The sequence below is a fragment of the Nanorana parkeri genome, unplaced genomic scaffold (genome assembly GCF_000935625.1).
Source record: "Nanorana parkeri isolate BGI_ZX_2015 unplaced genomic scaffold, ASM93562v1 scaffold177, whole genome shotgun sequence".
In the NCBI taxonomy this organism is placed as follows: Eukaryota; Metazoa; Chordata; class Amphibia; order Anura; family Dicroglossidae; genus Nanorana; species Nanorana parkeri.
Genome location: NW_017306445.1, coordinates 1,206,610 through 1,232,511, shown reverse-complemented (window position 1 = coordinate 1,232,511; position 25,902 = coordinate 1,206,610). Strand labels below are relative to the sequence as shown.

Sequence of the window (25,902 nt, the reverse complement as noted above, 5' to 3'; positions counted from 1 at the left end):
ACATTCCTGGTAATGCTGTTGCATTTGACGGGTTTAGTGGCCTCTAAGAAAAGCAAAACCAGATGCCATCTCTTCAAATATGTATGAGCCACTGAGTAGCTAAAGCTTCCTTACTCTTTAACACAAAAAGATTATGTACAAGTTTAGCCTGTTCAGCCAGAGACAACAAAATAGTCATCAATTATTCAGAGGTCAGTCAGCCTGATGTGAAAAAAAAAAAGAAAAAATCCCTGGCAAGGCAACATGTTCAGAAATACAAAAGCTTCAGGTCTAAAATTCTTTCAGGGGATATTAAGCAAAGATCAATCAAGGGTGTATGAAGGATGATGAACAAAAAGACACCTTCTCAGGATGCCAAACAGTCTGATGGCTCTTTATTCTTGTTTTCGGGTAAAGTATTTCATTTGTTCAAACACTTATCTGTCTGTGTTTGTGTGTTGGAGGCTGTGATTAAAACTGTAGACAGGGCAGCTAGAGAAATCAGAGAGGATTAGATATTGATATGACACCTAGCTACAGATAATCTGATGACAGCAATTTGTACAATCCTTTGAGTAAGGGCTTTATAACACCTTGATGAACTGATGCTCTAGTGACACTGAACATTGCTAGAGACATTTGGGATTTGTAGTTTTCTGTTGTTATAATTAGTGATAGATCTGCATTGTATAAACACAACTAGATATTGTTGTATAAAAAGTTTTTGCTTGCATTTATGATACCATTTTTTTTATGTATTTCATTATTTCAGTTTTTTTCCCCTAGAAGTATTTCTGACTGGTTCAGAAGGCACTTGACATTTAAGCGAATAAAGTACATTATAGCTATACAACGTCATGAAGTATAGAAACTGGTCTGCACTATTTTGAGAATACATTTCATAGTAATCTCAAAAAAAATAATTCCCTGTCATGGTGTAAGATAAAGGGAAAGTAAAATGGTTTGTGCGATTCTATAATCATAACTAAATGTAGACCTGTTCAGTCACATTACAGGGCAGAAAAGCTGTCGTATTATTACACAATGTTTATCTTATATGCCGATTTAACGCTGGTTATACATAGAAAGTTCATTTGTCAGTTGTGCTGACAAATATCAAAAATAGGAAATACTTTGAAATTTTAAGTTATACTTTTACATTTTAATTTAAAAATAATAAAATAAAAATATCAAACATAAAAAAATTAATATCTGCTTGTTCTCATAACTTGTGAGCACCCTCCACTACTGTTGGATCATTAGTGGTTAGCACTTTTCCCTTTAGCACTTGGGGTACCCAGTCAGGACACTATCTGCAAGGAGTAAAGGTGCCCATACACTGTGCGATCATTGCACGATAATCGCGGGAAATCCCGCGATCGTACGATAATCGCAAAGTGTATGGAAGGCGTGCAACCGTTTTTACTGTACGGTCGCACGTCTTTTGTCTAAGGAGCATGTTCGAAAACCAGCCGAATATCTTACGATTTTCGGCTGGTTTGTGGCATGCTCGGGAGACAAATGCCGAACGGGCCGGTGTGCGCACAACATTTTCTTCATATTCCTATATAAATAACTGTCATAAAATCTACTTTCAGAACTTGCTATTGTTATTTTCTATTATTATTTATTATATTTTTTTGCATGAGCTATTGCTTAAACAAAACATTTCTACTGTGTTGAAAAACCTTTTAAGTAATATTCCAGATTTGTATTAATTATGGTTACTTTATTATCTAACTGTTTGAATAGTATTCTGTGAATATGTGCAACGCATGTGTTTGTACTCACAAAAGCAAACTGTGTTAAGTCATACAAGTGCCTGCAGTATAGTGATTGTGTATATATTTTATCTATTTATTAGTGTCAGGCAAAAAATAAAATAGAAATGTGGGGTTTTTTTTTGTCAAATAAATATGCATTATGGAAGGAAACCCACACAAGCACAGGGAGAACATGCAAACTCCTTACAGATAGTGCCTTGACCAGGATTGAAACCTGTTAGTGCTGTTAGGCAGAAGTGCTAACCACTAAGCCACAATATTATTTCTACAGTATGTTCAAATCATTTTTTTCATGTTCTGATTAAAGGAGCGTCCTTTGATCTGAACACAATGTCACCTTCAGTAACCTCACCAATAAAAAATAATTGTCTTATTTATACACTTTTAATTAGCTTATTCTTCCCCTTCTACCTTTAGCTAGTTTTATTTTTCTACTATTCATTTGTAAACCGCTTTACATTTTAGTTTTCTTTTTTGTAGCATTGCATTCAAATAAACTAACACACACGCACACTGTATTTCATTTGAAAAGAACTTTGCCATGCTTTGTACCTGAAATACTTTAGTGTCACTATAATAGGGAGATATCTGAGAATAACATTTGTAGTTTGTATGTGCAATAACACTAGTGACACTGGTCAAACTAGCAAACTTTTTTGTTTGTAAAGAAAATAAAATAAAATAACATATGCTCGACAAGATTGCAAAGAAAATAAAATATTTGCTCGACAAGATTGCAAATAAATAATATTTGCTAGACAATATTGACAAAAGAATGGCTTTGTCCTGAAAAAAACAAAACAAAATATCTATTACTTTGGTATCATAGCTAAGGAAGTTATTGCCATGTTAACATTTCTCTGGTTTATAAGGAATATATAGGGACGGGAGCTTAAATGGTTAACATAGACTGATCATTCCTATACAGAATTTAAACCATTGTCACCGGCACAGAGAGTGATGGAAACTTTTAGAGTTGTCACATAAAACAGGCGATGTGGGAAATATTCCAATGGGTACACCCATTCCGTGACAACTGTCCTCTTACTACCTGTTGTGTCCTGGCTGTGACAGGAAGGCAGGTAAAACTCCCCAACAGGACACACAGTAAAAAAGAAAGAAACCCATCTACTCTTTTAACTACCAAAGGCATATACAGATGAGAATTTTCAAGTGCTACAATGATAAACTTTACAACACAATCTGCTAAAACAATAATAAATCCTTTATTGGGAAATTATAAAACACGGAGGATTAAAATGTAGCCAAGTTTGAGTACATAAAGTATTACAGGTAATCTTATCATGAATCCCTTCCACATAGGTCCCCCTTAACACCCCATTCACAGAGTTGGGGGTAGAGTCTACGCATTTGTCAGACATGTTGAAATTCTTTTTTGGAGTGTGGTGTGTAATCTACAAAGTTATACTGGGGAAATGACTATGGTCATACACTAAATAACATAATGTATTACAATCATTTTAGTAGGGATCACTTACATCAAAATCAGACCATGCCTTATGTAGATATGAAGCTCTAAAATTAGGCCTCTCAAGTATTCTCCATAGGTGGCTCCCCCTGTTATGTAAATTATTTGTGAACAAAGTATCTAGGGAAATCTGAAAACGGTTAAGTTACAGCGTGTGTATATATTTCTAATGATGTAGTTACAAAGTAAGGAGCATAAGCTTATATGAACAATTACCTACGTATGGTAAGACTGTTAATGCCGTGATATTTTTATCACCTAAATTGAAAACCTGCCAAAGGTTTTATAGAGATATTCCAATGGGGACACCTATTCCAGCTACAACTGTGTAATGGGAATTTCCTCTCACTACCTGTTGTGTCCCTGGGACAGTAAGTAAAGTAAAACTCCCCAGTAGAACACAGATAGCAAAAAAAGAAAACAACTTCCTACTCTTTTCAAAACTAAAAAAAAGTTGAGGCTTTACCTAAGCATTAACTGTGTGCTGTGAATAATCTGATTTTGGTGTATAGATTTCAGTGTAGGTTTTTTAGCACTGATAATCTGACATATTATAAATAGGATTATTATTGTTAGTATCTGTCATGAGGATCATACCCATGGTGACTTGTTAACTGGAGCAAGATCCTTCTTTGGAGGAGGGATGAGGAAAGGGCTCATTTTGTGAAGGTAAAGTAGGCTTCTGCAACAGTTATCATAGCCTACTATGCTGCCAGCCACCACTAGAAGGAGGCACACCCAAATCTAGCTGGCTGTGCACACAGAGACAGATACAAACCCTGGATACAATCAGGTGCACTCTAAGGGTTGTGGAGTAGCTACATGCTTCTGAGATTCCCGAAGCTATCCTGTGAGCTGGAATCCTGGAGCACTTTTACCTCTCCCTCTGGTCACACAACTCAGGTCTGCTTGGTATTCCTACACACACAGATCCCTGTTGCTGGCAATAAGATCTTTCCTTTGCTAAGGGAGATATGATAACTTCCACACACTGACACTAATCTGCATGCAATTAGATTGGCTGTCTTCATCTCTCTCAGCCAACTGCTGCAATTAGAGAAAATGAGGGTGCAGCCACATCCCACCATCTCTCTAGAGTTATGAATTCTTAGCCAATTACACAGGACACTATTTATTATTTTTTTATATTTATTTTCCCTAGGTAGGCAGTGCATACAGATATGTAGAGTATGTGTAAGACAAGAAAGAAAATAACATACAAAAATATTGGCAATTAGTTACACCAGTGCATTATCCTGATCACAGCGAGTCCAAACATCGTATAGCTGCCATGAGCAGTGGCCATAAAAATGTTTATTCAGTCCCTAGGTTGTTCCATAAGGCTAGGACATACCATTTTTCATCCACATGCAGCTCATAGCTTGAACTAACAAAAGGAATAACTCTCATCTCCCAACAACTAGAAAATGAGTGATGAATCCCAGTGTGTGGAGCCTCAGTTTGTAAAGACCTCTCTTTCCCTGCAGAGTTGCAGTATATATACACACCACAAGCATACAGGACCTTGTTAAAGACTTGTTAGCAGAGAGTTGTTAGCTCCCCAGATGTCCCAGGCCAAGCTGTCTATTCAAATTCTAAACAGTTAACATTTGTCCATACTGAACACTGAATCAATAACATATTTGTATTATTATCATCATCTCTCCTTAAATAGCTAACGTTACAGCATCACTGTAAAAATGTAGCATTTATTGCCATAATAATATAAAGTAGGGGAGACATTCAGATCAAGGGCAAAGTTTAGAAGTTGGGTTGAGGTTAAGTGTTAGGTTCATTGTGGTACATGCAATAAGGACCATGTCAGATGGGTGACTTTATTGTAGCACTTTTGAATTATATAGTGTAACAAGGACACTCCACTGTAGACCGGAGGTGCAAGTCAGATGCAGTTTATTTGCTTTCAAAACGGTAGATAACACGAAATCCTCTCAATATGGTTCACAAACCCGCAGCTCCCTGCTGCACTGGCCTCCACACTGACTCCAGGGTGGAGCTCTCCTGACTCACAGGTGGGGCCCTGAACACATCCCAGCACACACTCTTCATGAGGGATGTACACAGGTGCACAATCAGGTGCTGGTCACCACCAAAGCATGGACCCAGGAATGGAGATTTCTTCCCACCCAGAGCTCTAAGAATCCTCCTGGCTCCAGGATCCCAACCTTGATCCAGAAAACCCAGAAAGAACTGAAAAGGCAGTTCTCTCCTGGTACCAGTAATGTCTTCCTGGAGCCACTCAGCCCCTCTGGCTGAGAACCCTTACACCACTTGTAACAAGGACACTCCACTGTAGACCGGAGATGCAAGTCAGATGCAGTTTATTTGCTTTCAAAACGGTAGATAACACGAAATCCTCTCAATATGGTTCACAAACCCTGGCACTGGCACTGGCCTCCACACTGGCTCCGGGGTGGAGCTCTCCTGACTCACAGGTGGGGCCCTGAACACATCCCAGCACACTCTTCATGAGGGATGTACACAGGTGCACAATCAGGTGCTGGTCACCACCAAAGCATGGACCCAGGAATGGAGATTTCTTCCCACCCAGAGCTCTAAGAAATCTCCTGGCTCCAGGATCCCAACCTTGATCCAGAAAACCCAGAAAGAACTGAAAAGGCAGTTCTCTCCTGGTACCAGTAATGTCTTCCTGGAGCCACTCAGCCCCTCTGGCTGAGAACCCTGGGTGACTTTGAGGCCACCTAACACCGTGGTATTGCCTCACAATGCCACAATAGGTATAATCACTTGCGAATATAAAGAAAAGATTCTGGTTTCTGCAACAGTTTGAATGCAGCACATATGCCACCGTGGTATGCATGAATATCTTACAGTTATCCTGATCTACAAATAAGTGCTGTAAAAGACCTGCTTTATGTTGCCAACAGCCATAGAGCTTTGTTATATAACCTATGAGGTGATTTAGTGACCTCATGTTAACACTTAAAATTCTCAGTTAGGCTTAATATTCTCAATTAAAGCTCTGCACACTACTATACTTTCTCACACACTTCTAGCAAACATTACAAAGAAACAGTGACTTTTGGTTTGCATATACTCCAGTACACATTCAATCTGGTTAGCAGTGTGAAAAGTCCTCTGACCAATTCCTACTCTGCTTTTCAAATGCCAAATACTTACATGTACATAATGTACTTTGAAATAAATGCAGTCACTATAATTTCATGAGAGATTTACAATGTTAAAGTACATTTAAAAGTAATTTTCAATCGTGCTAAATATGCAGCTTTTGGTAAAAGAATTCCTGGAGATCTCACTATGAAGGTCCTTATTCAGGCACTTCCTGTCATGGTGACAACTGTCTCTGAGTATTGACCTTGCTTTGTCATCCTATCTCTTGCATTCCTGATGAAGACAACAAGTGGCCATACCAACACTTATTCCTCTGACATAGTCCACTGTTGTCACTATCAGTGAAATGCTCTGGAGCTTAGTTTCACCTTTTAAGTTGCATTAGTGAAATAGATGAACTTTGCACAATATTCTAATTATTCGAGTTTCACCTGTATTACATACATAAACAGACCTGAGGCATCCCGGATTCCCATCTCTTCAACTGCCCCTTAACTCTTCCAACAGGGGTTCAGTAATGAGACAGGGAGACTGGCAGGTGGTCATGTGCCCACCTGCCCGGCTTCCTGATTGGATTGAAAGCCTTGGAAGCCACAGCCATGCTCACTTGCAGCTCCCCAGGCACCATGGACTTTGTATTGCTGAGCCGGTCACAGAGAGATCTTTGTGATATCTCCCCCGGCTCAGTGACTAAAAACAAAACTCCCGCTGTTGCGGTTGCGGTGTTGTGCTCGGAGTGATTAGGGTGTGCTCAGGGGAATGCAAGCTCTTGCAGCATTAAGGAGATGCATTGACAGGGAAGACATACAGGTTCACCATTGTAAGTTCATGGATTATCTTGTGTACTGTATCCCAGATAGACCGCAACCTTGGGCAAGACCAAAATATGTGAAGCATAGTGATATTTGGCATTTTGCTGATAAAGCAGGGACTGGCTAAAGAAGAATCTCACTGATGCAATAGGCTAGTTTGATCCAAGAATTTTGCAAAGTTTGTTAGAAATGAAGGATAACTAAGAATGTAATGTTGCCAGCAATGACCATTATGGTTCAAACTTTCAGATTCCAACCATTAGAACAGAACAATTTGATTGTTGGCCATGGACAACACAGACAATAATTATTCGACACACATTGTTATATGATGCGGACTTATGCTCTTAGTACTCACCAGGCTCATTTATCAATGTCTGCTACAAAAATTGTTATTGTTTCCCCACCACAGATTTAAAGCAGTCCTAGGAAATTGTGGTAAAGAGCATTCATTTTATTTCCCTATTTCCCTGGCAGATTACAGCATTCAAAAAAATTACAATGATGATAATCATAATTTTATCATAAGAGTTCTCATTCATCAGCTCCAATAACGCATATACAAACATCCATTGCTTATGGAACTCAGATTTGATCTGCATCCAGCAGAAAATGGCGGAGAAACCCTGGTGTGACAGCACAGATGCTAATATGACGTGTGATTCCTCTGACTCGGCATGTGAGCCAGCTGTACTAGAAGTCACAATCTTCCCTTCCAGTCCATACCGTGCTCTTGAGACGTTCGAATATCCCAGAGGGATAAGGGTTTCTATAGAAACATGTCAGTGCCTGATGTAGAAGCACCCAGGTGATAAAATACGCTTTGCATTACACAAGCATTAATTAGAGGCCTGTTATCTTCACAAGAGACAAACTCTTTCTGGGCACTAAAGCAGCTAATCTACTTTCCTTACTTTCCAAGCATATTAATCTGGGACACTTCAATGACAGCACATATAAGCACTTGGGAAAGTCCCTAGTGGTCTCTCTTCAGTGGTGATGTCCAGGGCATGGAGTTAGCAGTCTGTCGGTGTTACATGCTCGGGGCTGATGGCAATATTCAGAGAAAAGATGTGGATGTCGCCAGTAGCACACAGACAGTCATTTAGTGTGCCCATCCAGATCACTCTACAGGGCAGCCGCAGACATTACTTGAGGTGAGAGGTGCTTCTTTGTTTAGCTTACTTTTTGTGTAGCTTTCAAGTTACACATAGAATCTGCCAATCGGTATGTACATCAATGGGGACAGATTGTTACCCAGTACAAGCCATCGTGGCATGATCTCAGCATGTATGGCACGCAAACAGCTGCATCACCTGACTGATATTATCCAATGTTCTATTCAATATTGAGATGAACAGAGCAAGGCCAGCACATTGTGATATTTTTCACATTGATATGCATGTTCATTGATTTCCCAGTAGTCTAATTGCTTTTACATGATCAGATCCTCTCCTATATAGACATCTACAAATGTAATATTGATTCTCGATTCTATGTTCTGTGGGTTTGGTTTCATGCTCTATTGATTGACCATAGACTGGGAGTGAGATATCTGCTCATCGGTGTTGAGATTGTGTACCACAGACACCTCTTGTAATATTTCTCTTCTATTTGGCCAACTTTTTAAAAGCTGTATAAAGTACTGTACCTGTTGTAAAATCTCTTCATGCAGTAAGTCTGTACTGAACTTGCAAGAGCTCACAAGAGATGCCTAATTTGCTTGTCTTGTCTCTTGTGAATACTGAGGCGTGAAGGGTTGTTTTTCTTGTTTACAGCTGGGTAGCTGTTGCAGTTAATGAATCAAAGCCCAATAAAATCTTATTTAGGAAAGTAAATCTGTCTTCCATTTCAGCAGATTTGTATTTTGTAATGAGGTAAGTTAGCTTTCATAAAATCAGAGAAGGTATTATGACAACAGTTGTTTGATGGCTTATTATTGCTTGTAATGATTGCGGCAAAGATCGGTGTGCTTTTCTAAGTCTTTTATTGTTTCTGCTAAATTGCGCTCATCATTTCGGTTCTAATTTTCACCTTTCTGGCATATTTGACATAGTATGGCCAGCAAGAAAAAACAACATTGTAAACAATGTACAGATCTTGCTCCATTATTATGGCAGCAAATGCTCAATTACTTTTTGTGCTCAGTTAGAAATGTTCATTATTTGTTCTTTTCCCATAAAAGTTTTTTGTTTTTTTTTTAGAAATGGACCATTTTGGTTATTTGCTCCCAGAAAAAAAAAAAGATTTGACAGGAGTATTATGCATGACATGTACAACAGAAACTTTCTAGGAAAACATTCTACCAGAGCTGAAAACATGAATGTATGAAGTGTTTATTATAGCGCTAAAACACCCTCTTGGCAGTTTAGTTTTACTAAACCTAAGCTTAAACTTGTGATAGCCAATACTGGGAAATGCTGAACATTAGGGAAGGACACAAAGTTTGTGGGAGGTGCCAGATGGGCAGAGAGTAAAACTGCCCCCAGAAGAGTTGTTTCAGCAAGGAAGATTTGGCAACCGGTACATAGAGACACTAAACACTTGCCATGTGGTACAAAGTGAGTCTATTAACCATTGCTTTCACAAAAGATTGACACAACATATATCCAGGATTCACACATTTATACCAATTGAATCCAAATAGAAAAATGAGTGAATCTTGACTGAAAGGTGTGAAAGCATTTATATAGACCCCTTAGTGTGCATAGCAAACAAATCACAAAAGAGCAAACAACCAAACTAAACATGCATCATTTGCCAAGTCTATATAATACCAGCTAGACCATTTGGATGCTCCAAGCTGCTGACATGGGTCACTTGAAATTACAGTGAGTGCTGGCTCTCTCATTTTTACTGAAGGTCCTGGTATCAAGCCTTTAGGCCTCCACCAATTGGTACTGAAACTTTATCCTCAGGTTTAAGGCTGACATGTGCACTTCATATGCCTAAATGCCTTGGCTTTAGTAGTTATAGGAGTGCTCATACACACTCTGACTTTAGATTTTATAGTCATGTGCACACTCCCTTAAATCAGGTCACAATATATGTCCTTTACATTCCCTGGTGTCTTAAGAAAATGTAATCAATGCACTTCACAGCAGTCTAGTGAAGACTCTGTCCTTGCTTTTTGTTCTCGGCTTTCCTTCCTATAGTGGCATCCGTGTTCATAGTTTGTTAGGTATGCCCATATCTGACCATAATGAGCATATAAACCTTATGGACTGGTGGTATCATTGTTATCTCACTTGCTAGATATTTTAAACAGCCCACTGTACTGTTCCCATGCAATAACCTAAGGATGGAAGCTCCCTATGGCATTGGGCTCTGTAATGAGAGCACAATACATGAACAGATGTTTGGTTAGCTTGTAACTTTCAACGACACCCTCTTATTCAGAATGTTGTATATACCTCCTAGCTTTTCCAATGACGCCCTGTTATTTTGAATGCAACATATACCTCCTAGTCCTTCCAATGATACCCCATTATTTAGAATGTAGCATATACCATCTAGTCCTTTCAATGACATCCTCTTATTTAGAATGTAGCATATAACTCCTAGCTCTTACAATCACACCCTATTATTTAGAATGTAGCATATATATCCTAGCTGTTCCAATGACACCATTTCATTCAGAATGTAGTATACCTTCTAGCCCTTCCAATGACACCCTCTAATTTAGAATGTGGCATATACCATTTAGCACTTCCAATGGCACCCTCTTACTCAGAATGTAGCATATACCGCCTAACCCTTTCAATGACACCCTCTTATTTGGAATTTAGTATATACATCCTAGCCCTTCCAATGGCACCCTCATACTCAGAATGTAGCATATACCTCCTAACCCTTCCAATGACAGCCTCTTATTTAGAATTTAGTATATACATCCTAGCCCTTCCAATGGCACCCTCTTATTTGAATGTAACATATATCTCTTAGCCCTTCCAATTACACCCTGCTATTCAGAATGTATAATATACCCCCCAACCCTTCCAATGACACCCTCTTATTCAAAATGTAGTATATAGCTACTAGTTTTTCCAATGACACCCCATTATTTAGAATGTAGCATATATTTCCTAACCCTTCCTATATAGCTCCCAGCCTAAAAAAAAAACACCACCACCTGCCTAAACACAATCTGTTCTACAATCCAGTATGCAAACATTTTTAAATACATGCAACCATTTAGCAGTAAGTCTTTGTATTTCACAAAACAGGAAATGTACATTGATAGTTAAATATATTTCAGGGCAGCTAGAGATAAAGGTTAAATAACCCAGTTTTCATGACCTTGAATGTGTTAATGCCAGTAGACATTGCGTGGAGGTGTGAATTTCTTTTAAAGAATTTATGATGATGTGGTAAAAAAATACCTAGTCTCTGCTTCGGCAAATGGCAGTATCTATAACCATAAAAGATTAACCAGTAATATGACACATTTCATAGTTACTCTTCAGTGTACAAACTGTGCCTGATACCTGATAGTCGATGAGGGTAATAGATAAAAAAAAAAACAGAGTTCACGGTATCAAACATTGTTTGTCTGAAAGGAATGTCTGCCAGAAAGAAAAGACCCTTTTATGCCATTTAGAATGTTATCAATAGATGCTATTTCCATTGTACTCTTCTACTAATATTCTACTTTTAGTCACTGCAGAAGCTTCTATGGCAAGTTGGAGTGGTTTAGTTAAGTAGAATATGTGTAGTTTGAGTAGATCAGCATGTCTGCGATGTGATCTTGTCTGGGAATTCTTACGGATGACGTTATCTATTCTTACGGATGACCCCAAATTATTACATGACTTTTTGGCTAACTGACCTCTGTGCTTTCCACAATACCTCTGCTACTCTAAATACTAGTACTACCATAAACTAATCTTTTATAGCAACCTGATAGAACTGTGAAAACTATATACACATAACTGCTAGAAATTGTTGCTTCCTGGATACATAGTTATACAACTAGACTGCACAAGGCTTCTGGTTCTGCTGTACCCTCAGCACTCTGGCCTGCTATAGCTATTGGTACACTTTAATAGCATGGACTTTTTACTTACTTTACCAGGCATCCCAACCTGAGAGAATTCATTTCAGGAAGGTGCCCTCCACCCCCGCCATCTGCGTGGGATGGGGAAGAGGGCACCTTCCTGAAATTATTGCAGATAGCAGAGAAGCTAATGCTTCCCTTTCTATCTGCTGTTTTTTTGTGTATTCTGTATTCTGCCGTCAGAGTAAAAAAAATAAAAAATAGACAGCATGGGAATGAATAGCTAGATTGCTATTGGCTATTTCAATTAGCAATAGCCAATAGCAGGCTGGCTATTGCACCCGCCCACTGCTGCTGTCAATCAGAAGAGGAGGACTTGATGGAGAACTTCAGGTCCACCTCTGCTGATTGACAGCAGCAAAGGGCGGGTGCAATAGCCAGCCTGGTATTGCAAATTGAAATAGCCAATAGCAATTTAGCTATTCATTTCCATGCTGTCTTTTTTTTTTCCTACTCTGACGGTGGTCGGCGGCCCTGATATCAGAATAAAAAAAACAAAACAGACAGCAGGGAAAGGTTTACTCTGCTAGATAGAGCAGAGAAAACCTTTCCAGAATAAAGTGTTTTACTCCCGGATGTCCGGGAGCCGTTATATCTTATAGTGGGAGACTCCTGGAACGTCTGGGAGAGTTGAGCTGTCTGCTTTGCACTAAGGCACAAATGATAACATTCAGTCAAATTGTTGCCCTAAGAGACAGGTTTTAGTAAGGATCCTCACATCATCATCAGGCCCCTAGAGAGAGTGTGCACCTTCAAGAAACTTTCAGCTCCATTGACAGTGCACAGGATATTCAAATTGCATTCTATCCAGAAAAAAAGGACAGCAAACAGCACTGAATTAGTTCCTATCAGTGCTGTAAGATCTTGATACAAGAACTGTAAGGGCTGGCACATGATACCCCTGGGGTGTGTATGCACACAATAAACACAATTTATTGTACACATATATTGCAGCTTACCGATACATAGATATGGTGGCTGGGTTCATTTTCTTTTTTTGGGCTTTATTTTCACCTTGGGATCCATCCAAGAAGTCTATGCTTTTTCAGCTTCCTTTAACAGACCAAACTGTGCAGCAAAAGTGGCTGTTCAAAGGTTGAAACAAACCATTTAACAGTGACACGGGTGATTACAATGGTCAGCTTTGAGCTGACCAAAAGGAAAACAAAACTGTTGGTGTACCTATCTGAAAAGTGTTAGCTGGAGCTTGGATTTAATTTGTTAGTTAAATACATCTAAATGTTCTAGGACATCTAACACTCTCTCCCCAGGTTGACAATACTGTTGTCCAAGGTTGGCTCCATTTCTCCTCTATAGAGTGGAGCCACTCCCAGGCCCCGTTCACACCATGGCGGTTGCGTCACTCTGAAATGTCAACATTTAGAATCCCATACATTCCTATGGGGGCTGTTCACGCAAATGCGTGGAATCGCGCGTTCCAATATGCCTTTACCCTGAAATGCTTCCTGAGCTACTTTTGTAGCGCTGATCAGCTTGTTTTCCCTATAAACTTCAATGGAAACGTGCTGAAACACGCATAAAAACGCGCTTCCAAAAAACAAGTGTAAAACGCGCTGAAACACTGTTGCCCTGGTGTGAATAGGGCCTCAGACAGGAAGGGTGTTACTAGCCAGACCACCAGGTGAGCATAAAGAAAAAAGAAAAAAGAAAATGAATGCAGCCACCACATTTAAGGACTGGTAAACTGCAATGTATTAAATGTATATTTTGGGGTTTGACGAAGACATAATGGACATTCAGAGCACTCAGCTAGAGCATTGCTTTAATATATACTAACCCTTCGCACATTTTAGATAAGAATTAATGAGTTTAGGGATGAAGTTAGGATTAGTGATAGGTGGCACATCAGGGACATGGCTTTACACATCTTTAGGTAGATTTTAAAATTAAATTGGTCTCCCCAAACTGAAATCTAATGTGCTATGCAGTAGAGCCCTCCAACCTTTTGTCTCAGACACTATGCAGTAAGATATCCCTCAATTCCTCCTCTTTTTCTGTGCAGTTACAGTAGCTGCATTATCAGCATTTCATTTAGCTTAAACTTTCTTAGCAGAACAAGGTGAAAGTAAAAACTTTTCTATTGCATTAAGTATTTATCATTGTCCAGATAATAACCCAAAGTCCCTCTGGTGAATATTCTGCTATAAAGCTCTGGGAATATGAGCCAAAAAAAGGTTTGCACATAATGGAATGTTTTTATCTCAAATATTAACTTAAAAATACGAGCATATGATAATGGGATTCTCTGCTATTTTAAGGGAAGCCTTTTCTCCAGTATCCGGCAAGGTGAAGAGGAAAGAGAGCGGCAGCGATGGGGTGAAGACAACCGATAAGATGAAGAAGCAAGTGTCCAATGCTGGGGAAGATAGAGCCATGCTGCTGGGCTTCACTATGATGGGTCTCTCAGTAATGATGTTCTTTTTACTGGGGATCGCAATACTGAAACCATTCATGCTCAAGTAAGTTTCATATAAAAAATATTTATTGCTCAGCCCAACTCACCATATAACATTCATACTTCATTGCCACAGAAAACAAATACATGACTTGCCCTTCTTAATATCAATTTACATAGGAACTATTAACAATGTGCTCCGAGTAGACATATGCACCGGCCAAAAATTTGTTTTGTTTCCATTTCATTCGGATTTTCCGTTATTTTTGTTTTCAGGATTCGGGTCCGAAAGTCAATTCGTTTCGGGATTCGGTTTCGGACTAAATTCGTTAGCGGTAGTCTGTACGAATGTTCGTTTGTGGAGGAATTTTCTTTGCAGCAGCACAGTGACATTAGACAGAAAAAAAATCTTTATTTTTACAGTCTGCAGAAGAGAAAAAAAAAAAAAGCGTGAGGTTCTCTCCAGTTGATACCAGACCCTTTAGGTCTGGTAGGAATGTTAGGAGGGACAACCCCAAGTGAAGAAAAAAAAAAAAGTGCGTGGCGTTCCTCTTAAAAACCATACCAGCCCCTTTAGGTCTTGTAGGAATTTTAAGGGGGAACCCCACCCCCAAAAAATAGGGGTAAACAAAACGTGGGAATTTTTGTTCCCTACCAGACCCTTGATCCGAGCACAGGCCCGGTAGGGCAGGAAAGGAGGGGGCGATCGAGGCGCCCCCCCTGCACCTTACCAGACCACGTGCCCTCAGCATTGGGAGGGTGTCCCCATGCCGATGGGGACAAGGGCCTCTTCCCCACAACCCTGACCCGAAGGTTGTGGGGATCTGTGGGCAGGGGGGCTTATTTGCATGGGGGTACCCCTTTAATTAAGGGGGCACCCAGATGCCACCCTCCCTTGTGAATGAATAAGGGGTACTTGTACCCCTACTCATTCACTATAAGGTTAAAAATTCAATGAAAATAAACAAACCACACTTTTAGAAAAAATCCTTTAATTGAAAAAAAAAAACAGAGTAAATTTTTGACTATTCCTTTAATTAAAAAAAAATACAAATTGGCTCCATCGATGTAATCCAGCGTTAATCATCGGATCAAGGGTCTAGTAGAACCTAAAGGGCCCAGTATGGATTTTGGGGGAGACCCCACTGACTTTTCTTTTTTAACTTGGGAGGGGGGGGGGGATCCCTCCTAACATTCCTACCAGACCTAAAGGATTTGGTATCAATTGGGAGGGAACCTAACGCTTTTTTTTTTCTATTCTTTTTCTTTTGTTTAATGTCACTTTGCTGCAACGAAAATTCGTCCACAAACAAACATTCGTACAGACTACCGCTAACTCATTTTGTCTGAAATGTTAATTTTCAGAAATTTGGATTCGTTTTCATTCGTCATTTCTGTCATTCGGATACGTCCGAATCACGAAAATTCGTCCAAATAAAAAATCTTTCCGAAAAGAATTGCACATGTCTGGCTCCCAGCACCAGTCTCAATCATATTTATAGTCAGCCACCAAATATAAAAAATAGAGTGCTGTGATTTTTATCATGCTTAGAAAAGAGATTGCATGGGTTAGGACCAACTAGTAAAAAATCCCAGCTATGCCATAACCCATGTCCTGTAGATATGAACTGGCTGCATCTGTTGCTTCGCCATTCTGGGGCTTAGCACTCACTTCTCTTTTCTTCCACTCATTTCTTTTACATGATTTTTTCAGCTTATTTTCTGTTTTACTTTTCTGTAGCTTTGTATGGTTTAATTTGTTAACGTCAGTTACTACTATGGTATGTTTTCAGTCTCCTAATAGTCTCTCCCTAATTATTACATTTTATTAAAAAAAAAAAGAACAGCAGACAAATTACTTGTGCTTATGTATTTTCATTTTTATGCTTTCTATGTAAAGTCAAATGCTGCAATGCACATAGTTACTGTCCTTGCAGATGCTGTACTCTTCCCGGCCCCACCACTATCTTCACTATGTCACTTTCAATGCAAGTTGCTACACCTCCATTAATAGCACTGATCTACCATCACCAAGTCCTGGGTCACTTAAGTATGGAACTCTATAATAAAATGACCTCAGTGCCTATATGGCTTTTTAGCTTTTATAGGTACCAATACAAAATGTTATCATGTCCCTCCATTTATGTACTGCAGTACAGGAGATCATGCCACTTTTCAAATCATTGAAAATACAAAGTACTAGGAGCTGACTGGAGAGGGTGTGACTTCCAGACAAGGCAACTTGGTGCTAAAATCCCACAGTGTAAGACCATGCTTACGGTAGTGCCCGGCCTTTTACAAAACCCTGAATTGCAGTGCTTGGCGAAATCACTTTAATTTTAATTATTCCAGTCCTATGGTATTGTTTTTCAGCAATGGTGCATAATAATGAACCTCAACCGAAAATATTTGTTTTGTCTATCAGTGTATGGAATGAAGAATCCAACTGTACAATTATCCAGGCTGATATAATGGACGACTGGGTGGACTGTTCCTTCACATGTGGTGTAGACTGCCATGGCCAATCCAAATATCCCTGTCTTCAGATACTGGTAAACGTGTCTGCTTCTGGTCATGTTGCTGCCCTGCATTATAATGAAGAGGCTGTCCAGATCAATCCCAAAGTGAGTAACTCTTGGGGGTTGATTTACTAACCTTATAAACACGCCACGAACAAGTATACACCTCTGTAGTGTGTTCCCTCCCAGCATGATCTATTGGTGGAATCTAGACACCTTTGTAGTGTGTACACACCCAGCAGGTGTGTTGTGCAAAGCCCTGCATGAATTGCAAGGTGATGTTGTGTAAATTAGCTCTATGTTGTGTTGCTTGCGTTGATGAATGCAGGAATGTAAATGCATGAGCTAACCATTTTTGTCTAAACTGTGAAGCAGCATTATATATGCATCATGTGCATGATTTTTCCATATATGGCATTAGTGGAAATATGCTTTTAGAGACTTTTTGGTTGATAAATACGTTTTGCTGTGTAAAAATCACACGCACCTAGTGCGTGTGTGTGTTTAGGTTAGTAAATCACCCCCTTGATCTCAGAAAACCCAATAGAATCTGCACACAGCACAGTAATTAACCTCCATTTTCTGAAAACAAAACTCTGAACAGTACTGATAATCCTGATGTTTCTTTTTGTTTCCTGCAGTGCTTTTATGTTCCAAAGTGCCAAAGAGACAAGAACGATTTACTGGATGGCGTTCTAGATGTGAAACAGTACTTTGAACGCAAAAATGACACCCCTTTTGCATGCTTTCATCGACCTGACAATAAACCAGAAGATGTTATACTAATTAAAAAGTACGATCGATCGGTAGTGTTTCATTGCCTGTTTTGGCCAACTCTTATGCTCGTCGGTGGAGCCTCCATAGTAGGCATGGTGAAACTGACTCAGCATTTATCCCTTATGTGTATGGTCTACTACAGTCCATCAAAAGAGGAAGCCGCCAATGTGACCCCACGCCCAGACTCTCAGCAGAGCAGAACCAAAAAGGATGAAAAGACTTTGAGATGGAGATTACATTCCCAAAGTATGACTCGTGCATCATTTAGTTAACTTCGAGATTTACAAGATGACCATTTCAAAGGTCTTTTTGCTCGTCAGATAAAAGTGTAGCGTAGAACTAAGGTGCACAGCCTAGTGCAGGGGTAGGCAACCTTGGCTCTCCAGCTGTGCTGAAACTGCAAAACCCATCATGCTTCTGCCTCTGGGAGTCCTGCCTGTGTCTTGCAATGCCTTATGGGATTTGTAGTTTCAGCACAGCTAGAGAGCCAAGGTTGCCTACCCCTGACCTAGTGAGTGAACCCGAACCAACATTCAATATGTAGTGCCTACATTGTCAGGCCAGTTATATATTATATGGAAAAGCATATCTTATTGTGGTTACAAAACACTGGTACCCACAAAAATAGGGGCTCCATCTTCCAAACGGCTGGTCATCACTGGTGCGAACTACTGCTGAGCTTGTGCATAGCATAAGAAAGTATTTTACAAAGCAATTTTTTGTAGTCGTAAATTTATTTTTGTAGAGTAATGGTAAAAGTACCGTGATAGCGGTTATGTTACTACGAAGTGTTGTTTACAATAAACAGTCTGCCACACGTCTTTTGTTGCCCGGATCAGCTGTTCTAAGATGGTACAGTTACACAAACCCACAGGAGCTTAAAGCTGGCTATACTCCATTATATATATATTTTGTGTGTAGGATGAACAAAAAAAATAAAATAACAGATTCCTCCCTCCAAACTAAACAGCGTGGAAGGAGAAGTCTCCCACTGGACCGTTGTATTCTGACAGCGCTTAGAAGAAAAAGCTCACTGTGTCCAATGGGAAACTCAGTCTTCGTATTTTTCACATTGATTAGGGTCTTTGGGAAAGAAAAGAGTAGGATTGGGGCGGATCCAAAATTTTACAGTTATCACTGTAACAAATGTAAAGGGGATTGCTTCCAATGGGGACATGTCAGAAGTTTGATATCCCTCATTTGGGAAGGTCTCCAATATGGCTGGTGTTCTACTTTAATAAAAGTGGAGCTGTTCCTTATAATGACCAATCAGATTTATTGCATTGTTCATCGCCCAGGGAATAAAAGAGAGTTGCTGCGGACAAAAACTCCCTCGGTGTGGACATTTATTAAAATCAGCACGGATGTTGATAATATTGGAAGCAAACACATTGCAACATTCGCTTTATTTTCAATACAAATTAGTAAACTAAACAAGAGATTGTAGTCCATCACAGGAGTGAGCTTGTAGCGGTGGCTACTTTACAACACACACAGGAACCATGGGGAACAAATGTAGCCACCCTCCAGAAGGAAGGACAGTGTCAGTGCTAATTCAGGGATGATTTGAGTGATACACAAATGAGATACATTTTTGTTAATAGTTAAAAGGTACTTTAATGTATTTTTAAGATTTAATTCCTGAGTTTGGTGTCACTTTAAATAACAACGGGGTGGGCTGCCTACACTTTGCACACATATCAGCCCCATTATAGCAAAGAAGAAACATTAAAAAAAAAGCTGAAGATTACGTGGCTCACCGATTTTAGGAACAGGAAACAATCCCGTCTACAATTAACTAAAGTGAAGAGGGAACCCTAAATGACAAATCAGCATTTTTTGCTGGCAAAACCAAAATCTAATTTTAAGTTATCTTGTAAATTATCATCAACTGTACCAGCAAGGTGTCTCAACATTCGCTCATATGTCTGATGTGTAATGCAATTCTGCATCCAGTATCTCAGTTTAGCGATCTCTGGGCAAAAACCTCCGCACTGCACGGGTTAAATGCTTGTCTTGTCTAGAGGGCTCAAATAAAGTAGATATACAGGTAAGTAAATCTTCATTCCAGCCCCCTAAAACAAAAGAAAGGACTTAACCCCTACAGGGTAAGTTCTTTTGATTTGCCCTTGTTTATCTCAACTGCATGTTCTGTTTTAGAATAGATTTCTCTGATTTTCTTCGGTGTACTTTATGCGGTTCTTTTTTTTAGGGAAATGTTCTTTTCATTCAAATGTCTTCACCTTAACAATTTAGTTATAGAGTTGTAGAGTTCACAAACCTGATCTCATTTATTGGAAAAGATACCGGCAAATGTTTATAAAAACTTGCTTAGGAAGTACACTGTAATACCTTACTTGGTAAAAAAATATATCTTCCTCAAATGTCACTATTTGCAAGTTGAATTAGCAACAGGCATTTTGTGTCTCTAAAAGTAGTTTCTAGGTCTACCGCCTCTCACAATGCTGAAACAAAATGTGACTCTTGTAGCTGAACTAACCAATCAGGGAAATGTGACGCCATCACTTGCCTTTATAATGGCTGCGACAACATGGTGGTGCTGAAAATGTTGGTACAGATATCTTCCTGTTGGACTACCTGAGAGACAAAAAGCCAAGATGTGAACTATAAAGGCAGACACACAAAACTGATTTTTTTAAATTTTTTTTGGGTGGGACGTTGCGCCTTCAAGACAACTTTTGTATATGTAATGTCCCTTTAAGAACACCTTTTATAGAAGAGAAAAACAAGACAAACAAGAAGCTGATCAGAAAGGTTTAAAATGCATTATCCTTTATTCAGGTTTTGGAACCTGAGTAACCAATATAGACATAATATACATTATGAATGAAGATGTGTAGTGAGGATGTTCGGTAATGTAACACATGATGTAGGACGTTTCTTCAACATTTCAATGACCAGCTCATTTTAAGTCAATGATATCTCCATAACAAACATTAAATAAACAGAACAGGGAAGTAAAACAGGTCTAACAATAAATTCCTAAACAAAATTAAAGATTTTTATGTAAGAATGTAAGAGGTAAAGAAATAAAATGAAAACTAAAATTGACTTGCACCGATGGTAACCTCGCCTAACCAGCAGTATTTTGGCAACAGGAATCAGATATGAAAAAGAAGTAGGCCATAAAATGATTATCTAAGAGACTCATTCACACACAGCAATGAAATCCTAACTACAAATCATGTCAGCCTAAACTCAAACAGAATGGGGATTCTGGTCATACAGTAGTAAGTAGTATGTCTTAGAATATCATGCAAAACAATCGGTTACCCTGCAATAAAGGAATCTACTGAAGGTGTTTTAGCTGATGTTTTGATCATGGGAGACATCGGGTCTGAAAAATAAATGAATGACAATGCAAAGACCTTTCAAAGATAAAAGTCCGGCGTGCTTGCCAAGTAATGAGCGATGTTTGCAATGCAGCAACAATGCTTCATAGCTACTATGTCTGAAGGTTCTCATTCATCCAGGTCATGGCATATCTGTAAAACATGGTATATCCGCTTACAGATATTCATAGCTACTAAATCCCATTTCCCCATCGCACATACTCTTTACTAACAAAAAGGAAAATCTGACTGGTTCCTGTGAGTTTCAGCAGAGCAATAAGCTTTGTACTACCTTGTTCATTAAATAACACACAATTGGCAATGACCGTGGTGGTAAGCCACCTCTATGGTGAGAGGCTTTCAGATAATGACATCACCTATTAAGGTTGTATAACAGACTAGTGGTAGTTGCCAACGGGTTTTCAGTGTCAATTCTACCCAATGAATTAGGCAGTTAGCAACAAATTAGAACTAAATGGCTAATCCTTGAAAAGACAGCTTTAGAAATAGTTTGAAGTATTTTGGTCCTTCTTGCTTTTAAAGTCAAGATTGTAAAGAACAACAAGGTAATATTTTAAAGACCAATACACCTACATTACAGGTTACCATCATCTACAATAGAAATAGTCACATATCCTTGCATTCTTAGAAGTCTACAGTGCCTGAGACCGTGGAAAATTATTTTGCAGTTGGGTGCAATCCATGGCACTGATAGATATTTGAATCTGTAGGGGGCACAATCTCCTCTTAGGACTAGAACTTTATTTCATACATACTCATTTTTAGGAATCACCTAACACAGGTATAGGCAACCTTAACACTACTTAAGCTGGCCATACACCTATAGATTATGTGCAGATTTTCTATGGTCAGATGGGAAAAGTGTAACAGATTCCTTCATCTATGCTAAGCTATGTGGATGGAGGAATCTCCCACTGGGCCAAGCTTCAGTATCTTGCTAGTCGGCCCTGCTGGCTCTCAAAATACCTGAACAGTCTATTTGAATGCAGGCATTGTTCAGGCGTTTTGAGAGCCAGTCATTGCAAGACTCTGACAGCCACAGATATGACTCCCAGAGGCATGATGGAATTTGTGCCAAGGTTTCCTACACATGACCTAATATATACATATTTGTATACATGAATGAGAATTCCCCAGCAAAACCTGTAACGTAGGCTTACTGGCCAAATCAATGTTGAGTACATACTGCCCAAGAGCTTTTCTAGTAAAAATATCCAGTGAGCCATAAAACGTACTAATGATTATCCTTCATGTCATAAGGTGTACTGAATCCAAAACTTTAGTTTTGGCCGTCTGGGGTTCTGGTAGAGAAAATGTGTTACCATCACTGAGTATTTTTTGTCAGTCAGTATGATGCATTTCCTTATATATACACATATTAATGTAGTCCCAAAAATCTATTGGTGCCATCAGCATTCAGGATTGCATGAAGTTTAATGACACTTTAAAGTTAGCCAGTTTAAATATATAAAATTGCTATAACCAAATGTACGATTCACAGCTTTAATTTGGGTCCAGCCCAAGTGTAAAATGGAAACCACTTCCAACCAGAAGAATCAGCAATTCATCAGTCAATGGATGACCAGGTATGCAAAACAATCTTTTATATGGCTCAGTATATCAGTACCATGAAGGTACAAAAAAGGTATTAACATTGGTTCTTCACACTGTCAAGATCAGCATAAATACTAAGCTATTTAAAAAAAATTAAATAAAAAAAAAACTAATGAGAAAGAAAATGGAAACAAATGACCAGTTATATTTCATCATTTATAATCTGGGAAATCTGATTGCTTACTAAAGCAATAACTCTGCTTTGTTCTATTCCTTCCAGACAACATTACTGCAGCGGAGGTCCATTTGATCTTCCTAGCCACTTAATACAGAACCCTATTGTGTGACCACTAATACAGATGGCTCTATGTGATATACAGAACCCTATTAGGTGACCACTAATACAAATGGCTCTATGTGATATACAGAACCCTATTAGGTGACCACTAATACAAATGGCTCTATGTGATATACAAAACCCTATTAGGTGACCACTAATAAAGATGGCTCTATGTGATATACAGAACCCTATTAGGTGACCACTAATACAGATGGCAATATGTTATATGCATTTTATAGTATGTATTGCATTTTATTAACAGAAATATGGTCACATTAAACATAGCACCGTTTACCAGTTGATACATTAGAAAACAATCAGTATATACTGGTAGTAACAGAAGAAGATCTTCTGAATAAGACTACACGGCTCCAGGGCTCTGATCAAAACATCAGATCTATGTACTGGTTCCAGGTCAGTAGCTCAAAGTATTGAAGACATTAGGTCAGCATGATGGACAAGCAACTAGCCATTGCAGGAGAGGACAATAACCGCCTAAACACAGGCTGTTTTTGTGTTGAGTTGAACTACTCACTAGCTTCTTCTCTCATGAATTCCAGCAGATACATCTCCCTGGAGTTACCTCCACAGCCATAATGGAGAGCATTCAAGTACCTCAACTATTAACAATACTGAATCTAATTTGTGTATCACTCGGCTGTAGATCCTCAAATCATCTCTGAATTCATGGCGACACCGTCCTTCCTTCTGGAGGGTGGCTAATTTTGTCCCCCTTGGTCTCTGTGTGTTGTAAAGTAGCCACTGGTCCAAGCTTGCTCCCGTGATGGACTTTAATATCGGGTTTAGTTTACGGATTTGTATTGATATTATAGTCCATCACGGGAGTAAGCTTGGAGCGGGGGCCACTTTACAACACACAGAGGGACCATAGAGAACAAAAGTAGCCACACTCCTGAAGGACAGTGTCTACAGCTGAGTGATACACAAAGATACATTTTGTTCATAGTTAAAGGTACTTAAATGCCTTTTTAAGGTTTAACTCCTGAGTTTAGTGTCACTTTAATGAAAAAGAAAAAAATGACAGCTGTGTTTTGTTGAAAGTATAATATTTCAGAGGAACCACCACTTTCCTGGTTGACAATTTACAAACATTTATACCAGATTTATTTTTATGGAGCATAATTTTTCAATAATTTAGGTAATTGCGGCTGAACACACAAATAACCGTATACAAAAATGTAATCTTCATGATCAATCCATCGCAAAACAGTGATAGAAACTCTACAGACAAGCCCACATAATGCAGTATAGAAAAGACTTCACTCTGCTGCTTTTTCATTCCACACACACTGATCTACATACATTATAGATACATAGAAGGCCCTCACAATTCCCAGCAGTTTATTCTTCTTTACTAGTGGTCGTCACTGAAGGGTTATCAAGTGTACGCAACACAAAGGGGACATAATCTGACTAGTAACTTTGTTCCATCCCAGCATTGTCTGTGTATCCCAAGCAACCCCTTTCTGAAAACTCTAAGCCCCCGTTCACACTGAGCGGTTTATCGTGCGATTTCCTCCGCAAAATCGCACATATTTCCGTGCGATGTCGCTCTATGTAGCTTGTCCAATGAATTCCAATGGAGCTGTTCACATCTCACAGCTCAATGTCGCCGGTAGCTCGTCGCTGAAGCTTGGCTTGTACATGACCCTTTTTTCAGATGTCATGCGATTCGGCCCCAATAGACTCAATGGTGTCTATTGCGAAAATCACGCATTACCAGCGACATTGTGCGACTTGGTCACACAATATCGCGCGACAGAAGGGCCACTTTTGCACTGCAAAATGGAAGGAAAGAATGTCACATCAAGATCACTGTTGATTGGTTACATCCCAATGTAGCAACGACGAAGTCCCGCCCAAAAAACACACTAACACGATAAACTGTGCACTGTCACTCAATATCGGGCAATGTAGCTCAAAGCCATTCAGCGCAGAAAAACGCACAATATCCATGTCGCTCAGTGTGAATGGGGCCTAAGACTTCATTTTCCAATGGAGAAGAAACTTAAATACTTGCTCACCCACTGAGATTATGCATGTACTTGGTACTACATCCACTCAAGTGTAATTAAGAACTCTTGTCCAGAAAATGTTTAACCCCCCCCATTCCTCGGGCTCCTGGAAGCAGGGGAGGGAACGCTATACAGCACCTTAAGACGGCAATAGAGCAAATGGGCAGTTCGGAAGCTCTGCACAATCGGTTAGCAAAGAATCAAAAGAAAATGATAAAAGAACAGGAGAAAATAAGAGGAATTTCTGACTGTAGCACAGAAGTTTCCCGATTCATCAATAACACCTTGTAATTCATTCTGGCTACAAGGAAAACTCCCCTTTTGTTAAGAAAAATAAAGAGATCATAAAATTGCTGCACAAGCCATTGTGTCATTTTAGGTTATTAAAATTTACTTTTCCATTTCATTCTGAAGCTGCTGTAATTTTCTAAAACAGTTTAAAAAGAATTCATGCAATATGGCAACCAAGAGTTTTTTTTAAACCATGGTGTACAGAATGCCTCCAGTAATGTCCTTTCCAGCTTGTGTAATTGTGCAGACTTCTGGGAAAATCTGTGAAACAGAGTATACATTTTAGGCATCTATTGCAAGGTAAATTTCCTTTTTGCTTAGATACTCCCAAGATTAACCTACTTCTAAAAAGGGATGCAGACAC

General features: G+C 39.2%; 1 protein-coding gene across 2 annotated transcripts; it reads left to right on the top strand.

Annotated features, from left to right (window-relative positions):
* Positions 1-295: 295 nt before the first annotated feature.
* KCNMB3 (potassium calcium-activated channel subfamily M regulatory beta subunit 3) lies at positions 296-18,287 on the top strand. 2 transcript variants are annotated; one of them, XM_018554897.1, is made up of 4 exons: positions 296-390; positions 14,516-14,711; positions 17,073-17,271; positions 17,808-18,287. In XM_018554897.1, exons 1-4 carry the CDS (start codon positions 324-326, stop codon positions 18,213-18,215), a joined length of 870 nt encoding a protein of 289 aa, XP_018410399.1. In that variant the 5' UTR covers positions 296-323; the 3' UTR covers positions 18,216-18,287. The 2 variants fall into 2 exon arrangements, with proteins under 2 accessions (XP_018410399.1, XP_018410398.1); XM_018554896.1 differs by lacking the exon at positions 296-390 and adding an exon at positions 8,225-8,332 and having other exon boundaries at positions 14,511-14,711.
* The last annotated feature ends 7,615 nt before the right edge of the window (positions 18,288-25,902 follow it).